This window comes from Balaenoptera physalus (assembly GCF_965194825.1).
Source record: "Balaenoptera physalus genome assembly, chromosome: 10".
Classification (NCBI taxonomy): domain Eukaryota; kingdom Metazoa; phylum Chordata; class Mammalia; order Artiodactyla; family Balaenopteridae; genus Balaenoptera; species Balaenoptera physalus.
This window is the reverse complement of record NC_138889.1, coordinates 18,574,125-18,586,855: the sequence shown is the minus strand read 5'-3', so window position 1 is coordinate 18,586,855 and position 12,731 is coordinate 18,574,125. Positions and strand designations below refer to the sequence as shown.

The following is a 12,731-nucleotide window of genomic DNA, read 5'->3' as shown; positions in this document are numbered from 1 at the left end:
TCTTACACTGTTGGTGGGAATGTAAATTGGTAACAGCCATTATGGAGAACAGTATGGAGGTTCATTAAAAAACTAAACATAGAGCTACCATATGGTCCAGCAATCCCACTCCTAGGCATATATCCAGAGAAAACCATAATTCGAAAAGATACATGCACCCCAATGTTCATTGCAGCAGTATTTACCATAGCCAGGACAGATAACCAACTTAAATGTCCATCAACGGATGAATGGATAAAGAAGATGTGGTACATATATACAGTGGAATATTACTCAGCCATAAAAAAGAACAAAATAATGCCACTTGCAGCAACAAGGATGGACCTAGAAATTATCATACAAAGTGAAGTAAGTCAGACGGAAAAAGACAAATATTATATGATATCACTCATATGTGGAATCTAATTTTTTAAAAAAATGATATAAATGAACTTGTTTACAAGACAGAAATAGACTCACAGATTTCAAAAACAAACTTATGGTGACCAAAGGGGAAATGTGGCAGGGGGAGGGATAAATTAGGAGCTAGGGATTAACATACACACACTACCATATATAAAATAGATAACCAACAAGGACCTACTGTATAGCACAGGGATATTCTGTAATAACCTATACAGGAAAAGAATCTGAAAAAGAATGAACATATGTATATATGTATGACTGAATCACTATGCTGTATGCCTGAAACTAACACAACATTGTAAATCAACTATATGCCAATAAAATTTAAAAAAAATAAAATGAAGAAAAAAAAATAACTCCCCCAAGAAAACCCCCCAAACCCAAAAATGTCTGGCAGGCATTGCCAAAGCTTCCCTTCAGGGCAAAATCATAGAGCAATGAGAACTCATATTCACACAAAACCTGTACACGAATGTTCATACATACATGGATACAGCCCAAATGTTCTTTAGTAAGTCAGTGGATAAACAAACTCGTACATCCATACAATGGAATATGTTCAGCAATGCAAATGAACAAACTACTGACAACAATATGGACAAATCTCAAGGGCAATATGCTGATGGAAAGAAGCTGGTCTCAAAAGGTCACATAGGAACTTCCCTGGTGGCGCAGTGGTTAAGAATCCACCTGGGAATGCAGGGGACTTGGGTTCGATCCCTGGTCTGGGAAGATCCCACATGCTGTGGAGCAACTAAGCCCGTGAGCCACAACTGCTGAGCCTCTGCTCTAGAACCCGCAAGCCACAGCTACTGAGGCCATGCACCACAACTACTGAAGCCTGCACTCCCTAAAGCCCACATGCCGCAACTACTGAGCCTGTGTGCCGCAACTACTGAAGCCCTCGTGCCTAGAGCCCATGCTCCACAACAAGAGAAGCCACTGCAATGAGAAGCCCACGCACTACAATGAAGAGTAGCCCCCACTCACCGCAACTAGAGAAAACCCACGCACAGAGATGAAGACCCAACTGCAGCCGAAAAAAAAAGATCACATACATGATTCCATTTATGTGACATTTATGGAAAAAAGGTGAAACTATAGCTATGGAGAATAGATTAGTGGTTGCCAAAGGTTAGGGGAGGAGGGAGCATGTTATTACAAAGGGCCAGTGTTTGGGGATGATGAAACTGGTCTCTTTTCTGATTGTGATGGTGCTTATACAAATCTAGACACATGTCGAAACTCATAGAATTGTACATTAAACAAAGTCAATTTTACTGTATTTTAGTTAAATGGAACAAAACAAAAAACAGCATATATACCTGAGGTCTGCTCACACCAGTTCCTGTGTTACCTAAATTTGGTGAATCTAGTTAGAATCCAGATGTACTTGAAAATGAGGAGATTGGAAACAAGACAAAGATGTAGAATCTGCCTTGTCTCTCAACATCATGCCTTTCCATGACTCTTGCCTCTAACACTTCCTTTGTTACCCCAATGCCTTATGCAAAATACCAAGGTATGCTTGAACTAAAAAGAGAAATTGTATCCCAATTTCCAAAGAGATGATAGTTAGGGGTAGGTAAGGTTCTCATTCTGGAGTAAAAAAAATTTAAAGAGCCAGTGATTTGCTATTCTTAAAAGGCACACCTGAAACTAAATAAGTTTATTCTATTATTATCTCTCAACACAAATGTCCCATGTGTAAAGAACCCTACTTTAAGAGTGAGGAAGTGAGCCTTCATCGAATGCATTATCACAAAAGTAGTAAATGGTGATACCAGGAATCAAAACTTACTGCTCTTTTTACGGTAGTATGTAATCACCGTATCAGGGTTGAAGGAGACGTTTTTATTTTCTAGGAATATCTCATGTCTTATTAAGCTATCTATTTTGAGTCTTCAGCAACCTCACTCTCGGAGAAGATCCCCACCTCTTTAACTTCAGAGTTTGTCTCCTCAATCATTAAGCACCCAGTGTTGGGGAATGAATCCTGAAAACAAGAATCCTAATAAAACCAAGAATAAACACACCTTAGCCCTGAGTAATCAGATGAAAACTCCGCTCTGGAAGTCCCATGTCAAGAAGAAAAAGTTACAGTTCTTCAAAATCCTCCACAATGTCTTTATCATCTATTAGCCTAGACTCTTCTTGAATTTGGTTGTTATTGGGATCTTTATAACATAAGAACTTTAGGATATTTGTTTTTATAAGGAAATCAGGAAGCAGAATTGCGTAGCTATAATTAATGCAAACCATTGTCAGAAAGAAGGAAACCAGGATGGTTGATTCTGCTTATTTGTTTGTTCTTCAGAGCTTCTCCAAGCCCTTTAAATACTTAGGTTAGACTTTTTGCTCTTTTTTCTTTTCTTTTCGACATTAATTGCCTTCTTGACTCAAAGAATTGTTCCTGATGGAAGGTTAATGGTTCTGGACTTATGGCCACAGTTTACAGATATGTAGTAAAGATAAAGTTCTTTTTTCTGAAAGGAAAAAAATCTCAGTGCCAAGAATAGCTCTGCCTAAAAATCCTCTCTCCTCTTCTCTATCTGGTAATCTTCCTCTCATCTTTTGAGAATCAAATGTCATCAGCTCCGTGAAGAAATTCTTTAAGGAAAAAAAAAAAAGCTTTATTGAGATATAACTTACATAACATACTATTCACCTATTTAAAGTATATAATTCAATGATTTTGGGTACATTACATTATTAATTGTAAAAATTGTGGTTAAATATGACATAAAACTTTAACATTTTCACCATTTTAAAGTGTATAATACAATGGCATTAATAACATTTATAATCACCAGTATCTATTTCCGAAACATTTTCATTGCTCCAGATAGAAACTCTGTGTCCATTAAACAATAATTCCCATTTTCCCCTCACGAAGCCATTTTTAACAGTCTGAGGCCAAGTTTGCAGCAATCTCTTTTAGATGCCCATGGAGTTCTCCTTATATATCTTTCAAATTATTCACTTTTTGTAATAATAAGTTTACACATTTGTTCCTTTCACTAGATTGGTTTTTCTGGGTATATAATCATATCAGCTGCAAATAATAATTGTGTACTTCCTTTCATAATTAATCAGAAATAATTAGTTAAATTAAAATTATTATTAAGATCAGTAAAGAGGGCAAAGAGTATCTTTACCATAAGAACCAGTAGAGTAGATCTTTCTATCCACTTGATTGAATCTAGATAGACAAAAGAATGACAAAATCCAGTCATACAAAATATGAAAAATTGATTCTAAAGTTTATATGGAGAGGCAAAACCCCCAGGGTAGGCAAATCAATATTAAAGGACAGAGTCAGAGGACTGACGCTACCTGACTTCAAGAATTACTATAAAGCTACAGTAATCAAGGCAGTATGATATTATTGGTGAAAGAATGATGAACTAGTCAAGGGAACAGAAAAGAGACTCCAGAAACAGAACCACATAAATAAAGTCAACTGATGCTTGACAATGGAGCAAAGACAGTCTTTTCAATAACTGGTACTGGAACAACTGGTCATCCATCCATGCCAAAAAAAAAAAAAAAATCGAGACACAGAGCTTACACCCTTTCCAAAAATTAACTAAAAATGAATCATAGACCTAAATGTAAATGCAAAACTATAAAACTATAAAACTTCTAGGAGATAACAAAGGAGAAAACCTAACTGACCTTGGGTATGGAGATGACTTTTTAGATATCATACCAAAGGCACAATCCATGAAGGAAATAATTCATAATCTGGACATCCTTATAATTAAAAACTTGTGCTCTATGAAAGGCAAGAGAATGAGAAGAAAAGCTGCAGACAGAGAAAGTATTTGCAAAAGATACATCTGACAAAGAACTGTTATCCAAAATATACAAAGAACCCTTTTTTTCCCCCTCTAGGATTATTTGGCACATTTTCATGGGAAAAAAAATTAGAAACCACTTGATACATATATAATACACACACACACAGAAACTGAAGCATCTCTCTGTAGAATCTGAAATATGAGCTTTTAGATAAGGCTGTAGCTGTAGAGAGCACATCAGTTCCCAAACTGAAAGATTCCCTTATTTATCTCGAAATTGCTGTGGGAAATGCTAGCTGTGCAATTCTAACCATCTTCTCCTAAGGGAACAGTCTATCATTGCTTAAACATGAAATGTATCTTTACTACACACATATCCTTTGCCAAACCCATTTGAAAAGCCATTTATTTGGAAGGTTTATTTGATCAATCTACTTGGTAGCCAGAACACCTTTTAGTTCTGCAGTCAAAATTTGGAGCATATTTTCAAGCAGAACTGGATTCCATACATTAAAAGATAAATGTGAACTAAAACTTAGTAAAAGAACCCATAGTAACCACATCAAGAGGAAAGGTTCACTGCTAAGCTACGTCAAAATTATACTTACATAAAAGGCACGAAATACATATATATTAAAAATTTATGGTCAAAATAAACCAGCTAAGCTGTTTAATTTATTCCCTTCTTGTCAACCAAAGAACTTCTCTAGTGTGTGGTACAATTTAGTGGTTAAGACTACAGGTTCTGGAGCCCGCCTCCCTGCTGTTGAATCACACTTCCCACCACTTACTAGCTCTGCATCCCTGGCCAAGTTATTTAACTTTCTCCGGGCCTCAGTTTCACTTTCTGTAGAAGAGGGGAAGCAGTTCTACTAGTTTCATAGGGTTGTTGTGAGGATAAATTAGAAAATACAATTAAAATGGTTAGAACAGCATCGATGCAAAGAAAACATTTGCTAATCATTATTGTTAATGATACTGTAATTTTTCATTTTGTTTCCCAATTTCCATCTAAGTCTTCCAACTTAAAATATAAAATTGTTGTTAAGGGGAGATTGGGTGTGTCTTGCTTTTGTCTCCACATGTCTCCACAGCTAACACAATACAGGGTGCATAGCATGGATTCACTATGTATTTTATGGAAGAAGGAAGGGAGGGAAGGAAAAAAGAGAAATGAAGGAGGGAGGGAGCAAAGGAGGGAAAAAGAGGAGGGGAAGGGAGGGGAAAGGAGAAGAAAGGAGAGGAGAGAAAATAAAGGAGTAAAACTGAAAATGTATAGTCAGGAGTAGAAAACCAATAGTAATATGGCATGAGTTCATGTTTGGGAGTAGAACTCTCTTAATAATTTCACAGATAACTTGATTGTTCTTTATGTAAATCTACTTATTTAATACTTTTGATATATATGTACAATCACAACTGTTTGAATACATTACAGGTGTGCTTTCTGGTTAACTTTCCAAATATTTTAAAGCATTTAGTTCATTTGGTTTATACACACACATTGAAAGGTATAAGGAAAAACACAGAATGAAGCATAAATTCATGTACACAGGCTAATTCAAAGTTAAGCTTTTAGGCTTGTTTACCCTAAAACCCATTTCCGGCTTTCCGACCAATACAGAGGTGCCTGATGGTTGGAGTGGTGAGGCCTGAGGCAGCTTCTGGAATTTCTGAGCAGCTCTAGTCAGTACGAGATGGCTCCAGTAGTCCTGAGTTACTTGGACAGTCTGCTGCGGCAAACAGATGTCTCACTATTGGAGCCTCCAGCCTGGCTCAGTGACCATATTACTGGGTTTGCCTTTGAGTACTTTGCCAACAGTCAGTTTCATGACTGCTCTGACCACATCTGCTTCATCAGCCCTGAAGTCAACCAGTTCATCAAGTGCACGGGCAACCCAGTTATTTAAAAAAAAAATGTCCATGGGTAGATATTGACCAAACCATTAGGTGTTTCACTTGTTAATTTAAATGTGCTATGATCTTAACAAGAAGTAACAAAATTGTTATTCTGTTTAAGGGAAAAAAATTTTTTGGAAGCGATTATTTACCAGATAGTGAAATTATGATCATACATGATAATAAAAAGGGATGACAATAATGTAATAAAATGTAAAAATAAATTCAAAACATGTAATTATCCGGGTAATTTAACTAAATCTAATTAGAATGACTTTGGGTAGTCTAAGTGATCTAGTTTGGCTGACTAGATTTTTCCTTAATAAAATAGTCAATTTTTCTCTTCACTTTGTACCTGATAAACTTAGTACAAATGTACTTGTTTGTAATTTGAGGTGACGTATTTTCATGATTTTCCAGTAGTGCTAATTCCCATAGAACAAATATTTTCTCAAAATATTTCTCAAATATTTCCTCAAAATTTTGTGCTCTACTGATAGTGTATTTTTATCCACTAAATAAACATTTTCTTGTTTAAAAAAATAGGATTGAATACTTAGATAATGAAAGTATGGAGAACAGTCTAAGATTAGAAGCAATAGAATTATGTCACAAAGGAATTTTTCAGTGGTTTAACTATAAATTTAAATACTTCTAAAAATGTCAAGATATGAACTGATAAAATATTTTCTGCAAAATTGAGAGACTAAATGTTAAGATGTTTGTTATATAAAGAACTGATGTCAACCGAGAAATTAAAAAACATTGAAATCAAAATAAAAAATTCAACAAAGGAAATAGACCATATGGAAGAGAAGAAATATATTAGTAAAACCAGTGTTTGAGGGAAAATAAAGTTGAAACACACTAGTATTAAAATAAATGTAATTTAAAACAATAGTAAGTCTCCATTTTCACCTATCACATTTGCAAATAATTTATTTTATTTTTTAACATCTTTATTGGTGTGTAATTGCTTTACAATGGTTTGTTAGTTTCTGCTTTATAACAAAGTGAATCAGCTATACATATACATATATCCCCATATCTCCTCCCTCTTGTGTCTCCCTCCCACCCTCCCTATCCCACCCCTCTAGGTGGTCACAAAGCACCGAGCTGATCTCCCTCGGCTATGTGGCTGCTTCCCACTAGCTATCTATTTTACATTTCGTAGTGTATATATGTCAATGATACTCTCTCACTTCGTCCCAGCTTACCCTTCCCTGTCCCCGTGTCCTCAAGTCCATTCTCTACGACTGCGTCTTTATTCCTGTCCTGCCCTTGCAAATAGTTTTAATGACAATGTTTTATAATTTAACCAACAGTATTTAAAGTGATGAATTTTGTAAGGGAGACTTAATTGAGATATCCAACTCCTTTCTCTTGGTGAGCAGACAGCTATCCAAACTCCTCAGTCAGAAAATGGATTTTGTATGACTCTTTTATTCAGGCAATGATCCAATTATTAAAATATGATATATGTGATGTTATATAATTGTTTTGGCATAACTAAATATCTTGTTCCAGAAAAATCTTTGACTATAGTTATGACAGGGGAAATAAGACACCTGGGCTTCCAGCCTCTCTGTATAAATATTAAACAGCAGTCGACTTAAAAAGCAAAACAAAGCAAAACACAAACAAGCCAATTAAGAAACAAACAGGGGTGGTTTCCAACCCCAGCTTCACCTATGTCATTTTAGGCCATGGCTAAATGTACCCCCATGGGGCTTGAGAGATTCCTGGGACCTGAACAGACTTTAAATTGGTGGTAATATTTCCTCCAATTACCTCATTGTCCAGGTGAATTCATGGCATTCATTGTCAGCTAAACAAATTTTTGATATGACTAAATATGTCTCTCAGTACTCTTGTTAAAGAGCATTATACATAACTCTTACACTTTGCTGCAATGATAAAAGAGACACTGGTGTGGCATGACAGCTAGTCTTACATATTGCTGGTGGCAATATAAACTCTTGAGAATATATTTGACAGTCAAGAAGAATAAAAATGTTTATATTTATACTTTGGTTGATTGATAACTTAATTCAATAATATATGATCTGGTACTTCCATCCCTAGGAATCCATCATAAGGAAGTAATCCTGTATATGAAAAGTTGGAAAATATCCAAATGTGATGTAAAATGGAAATGAATAGCTAGAATCCAATTGTCCAATATCATTGGCCACACAACCCATTTTACATCCTCTTGATGGAGTATCATGTAACCATTAAAAATGATCGTGAAAATTATGTAACAATATTAAAACGTTTATAATCTATGGTATTATCTGCAAAAAAGTATTAGAACTATATTTTTAGTATGATTACAACTAGATAAAATATATGTATAGAAGGAAAAAGAAAGGACATAATAATTAAAAAATACTATAAAGATAGCAAAGCTTAGGTAGGATCATATTTTTTAAAATATGCTGTTTTCCATATTGCCTATAATATGGCTATATGATTTTCATAAAGAAAAATAGGCCAAATAAGGAGATGGTGAAGGGAAACACAAAAATCCAATCATTAAATAGTATATAATTATTCTATATATTTAATTTTTAATCCAATGGTTTCTAGAAGAAATCATCAGCTGGCAGCACAGGAAGTCACATTTCATGGAAATTAATCCTGTGATTCCAAAACTGAAAACTAGTTAGAACCCATTTTTGATACGTGAGTGCATCTACTGAAATGTATGTAAACTAAACCATAATAATTTATATTGAAAAACAAGCCATATTATTTGCTGATAATATATCCCTTTTCTCTCAATACTTCAGTTCCTTGTTCAGCTTGAGAAACCCTATCCCTCTGAATCATTGGAACAACTTCAGAAAGTCCTTCTACCCAGAAGTACAACCCGATCCAGAATTTTCACCAACAGAGACTGAGCTGAGAATAAAGGGGATCATGGAGAAACTAGACCAGCTGAGCTCCACCATCAGCAGCACACACAGCAAAGCCACCCTCCTCAGCCCTCAAGACACATACTGCAGGGGGGATCAGCTAGACGTCCTGCTGGAGGTGAGGGACCACTTGGGACGCAGGAAGGAATACGGCGGGGATTTCCTGAGGGCCAGGATGTCCTCCCCAGCCCTGAAGGCAGGCGCTTCGGGAAAGGTGACAGACTTCAACAATGGCACCTACCTTGTCAGCTTCACCCTGTTCTGGGAGGGCCGGGTGTCTCTGTCTCTCCTGCTCATCCACCCCAGTGAAGGCGTGTCGGCTCTCTGGAGGGCAAGGAACCAAGGCTATGACAGGGTGATCTTCACAGGCCAGTTTGTCAATGGCACCTCCCGGGTCCTCTCTAAATGTGTCCTGACCCTCCACTCGAGTGCTGAGCTGTGCGAGTGCCCGCACTATCGCGACCAGGAAGCATTCTACTGCGTGAAACCTGCACACGTTCCCTGTGAGGCGCTGACCCACGTGACCACCAGGAATGCAAACATCTCCTATCTTAGAGAGAAAGAATGGATCCTTTGCTGCAGGTAAACGGGCCTTCAAACACAATCATCGATACAAAGAGGGAGACTTAGGTTCAGACCAACACTGCCTAATAACTTTTCTTAATCAAGCTCCCTTACGTTGACTAGGTTATAATCAGAGATTCAGTGCAGATGGTAATATATTCACAGGGTCCCATACAGATCACCTCTACAACTGTGGTTTTATTCATCCTGAACTATTTGCTAGAAGGAGTACAACCAATGAAGCAATTCATGTAGATCTATAGTTCTCCAGAGTTTGTAAAACTTCCAGATTCAGGAATTTTCTGGAGACCTATATTTTCTATAATGTATTCCATGGAATACCAATCCTATAGAGTGTTAATGGATGTTATGCAAAAACAAAAATAAAGAACAACAACAACAAAAACCCCAAAACAAACAAAAAACCCAAGGGGAAGGAATGCTATCATTACTTAGTCTACCTCACCCTTTACATCAAATGAATCACCAAATCCTGTGAATTGTACCTCCCAAGTATCTCCTGAACCAAGCCACTTCACTCTATTGCTGTTGCCTCTATCCTTGTATAAACTATCCTACCTCAATTAGATTATTACAACAATCTCCAGAGATGTTTCCTTGCTCACAGCCTTGTTTCCTTCCTATTCACTCTGCACTCAGACCAATGTTTTACTTTTCCTTGCTCAAAACACTTAATATGATCCCATTGCTGTAAGGATGAAATCCAAACTCTTTAATATGTTTACAAGGACTTACCTAGCTCTGAAGCCCCTTACCTCACCTTTCTGCTGCCTTGCTCTCTGTCAGTCAAATTGAACTCCTTTAACTTCACAAATGGACTGTGGTGTCTCTCAGCTCTGGCATTTCACAACCCTTCATCTAAACGTCATTTCCTCTATGTTTGGGTAAAATGCTAGTCCCATACTCTTCCATTGCATTCTATTCTTCCCCAATCATAATACTCATTACACCATTAAATTTCAGATATATATTTTATACCTTCTGTTAAATTGTAAGCTCTGTGAGGCAATAACTGTAACTATTTTTTTCACCATTCATTCATTCGATTTATAAATAGCACACTCTATATTCCAGACACAGCTCTAGGTGTTGAGAATTTAACATTGTAGTGGGGTAGAAAGACAACAAACCAATAGACAAACAGATTTGTAACATAAAGTCATCAGAATAAGAGATCTGAATGTGATGGTGAATGCTATTTTAAAAGCGTGGTCAGGTACGACCTGTCTTGAGCACGAATCTGAGGATGGGTCACTCAGTAACCTGAATGAAGTGAGGAAGTGAGCCATGTGAATTATGGGGAGAACACTATTTCAGGAAGAGGAATAGAACCTAAAGCAATGGCATGCTGGAATGTTCCAGGAACCATGAGGGGGGACCAGGGAGGCTGGAATGCAATGAGAGAGGGAGAAAGGAGGTCAGGCGAGTAGGCAGAACCTTAGAGTATCTATTAACTTTAGTCTCTATTCCTTCAAGTGGGATGGAACACAAAACATTTCCCAAAATTACTTGACTGTGGACCACTTATTTATTTATTTATTTATTGGCTGCACCGCGCGGCATGCGGGATCTTAGTTCCCCAACCAGGGATCAAACCTGTGCTTCCTGCATTGGGAGCACAGAGTCCTAACCACTGGACTGCCATGGAAGTCCTGGACCACCTATTTAATGGATCATTTTCAGGGATTGTGGTTCCATAGTTTGGTAAATGCTGCTGTAGAAAGGCCTTGGTTTTCAGAAAAGCAAGTTGGATATCATAATATCCTGGAAATTCAAGTTCAAATCCAATTCAAACATTATGATGACACGAGGGGAGGGGGCAGGATACAACAGACCTTACCTGGCTACAGGATTTCCTTTCCACTCCTAGGTCACCTTTACTTCTTTTTGTTTTCCTGGTCAAGGTGTGAAAAAATCCATTTATCCTATGGCTCAGCCAAAAGAGGCTGGACTTTTTCAAATAAATATTTTACTGAAAACTAAAGGAGACATAATCATGGAGACATAAAGGCCTGAATAATTGCAAAGACACAGAGACCTTCGTGTCTTGAAGGTCTCAGAACCATGTCTTAACTCTATGGGCAGAGACTACCTGTGCTGATTCCATATTCCTTGTTGGCCACATCTGCTCCCTCTTGAGATGGTCCTCCTTGCAGCTTGGGTTGGAGGAGCTCTCCTTTCACACTCTCCTGGATGCTCTCAGGAAATGCTAAGTCCCTGGTCTGGCAGATCTGCAGATCTGTATTTTGGGTCTAATCATGCTTCTCAAGTGAGCTATGTTCATGACAATAATCTGCCTGACCCCATTTTACTTCCCAAAAGACACATTTACTTCCTGGATCCCCTGCTCTATTCAAACCATCTATTCTCCCCCGCCTACTTCCCCCCGCCCCGCCTCCAATGCATGGAAGTAGATATCTCAGTCTTCTCAAAGGTGATTTAGTGAACAGTTGGCTTCATTGGTGATTCTGGATCCAAGAACTCTCACGGATCATTCTATCACTAAGCTCTAGGGCCCCTTCTTAAGCCCACGCCAGGTTCTGTGGCATCTTTCTTTCCCACAAGTCCAGGGACTAAGCCTGTTTCTCTTTCATTTGTCACAAAGTAAATACATTTTCCTACCAGGGTTCTCTCTCCCAACCCTAGCTGCAGAATCAGATGCTACCTCCTCAGATATTCACTTCTTCAAAGTTAAAAAGTCTTTTTTCTTCTTAATTTAAGAGTTTTATTGAAAATCATGATGGGAAAATAAACAAAGGGTATCACATGAGAACACATCACACAGGCAACACGTTGTTGACAATTCTTTCCATTTCTGTTAGTTTCTAATACTATGGACCCCCTTCTGAAATGTGATACACAGGTACACTCAATATTAAGACGACACATTGAAATGAATGCCTCTATACCATGAGTACATATTTTTAATCCTAATTTTAAGGTCCCATTAAAGTTTGGCTTTGGTAACCAAATTTACGAGGTAGCCGGCTATTGGTCTCTTTTGTCAACTTCAACCTTACCTGGAATGGATGTAGAAGAATCAATGTTTCAAGTTCTAAAGTTCAAGTTTCCCACTGAGACAAATTTTAATTTGTGCCAAAGAGAGGTCTGATAGGTG

At 37.5% G+C, this 12,731-nt stretch overlaps 1 protein-coding gene across 1 annotated transcript in view; it reads left to right on the top strand.

The window, feature by feature from the left end:
• Window positions 1-12,731, top strand: part of NXPE2 (neurexophilin and PC-esterase domain family member 2) — a 95,401-nt gene that overhangs the window by 69,771 nt on the left and 12,899 nt on the right. Inside the window, 2 exon segments of the mRNA XM_082411210.1 lie at window positions 8,903-8,905; window positions 8,907-9,610. Coding sequence (XP_082267336.1) covers window positions 8,903-8,905; window positions 8,907-9,610 — 707 coding nt within the window.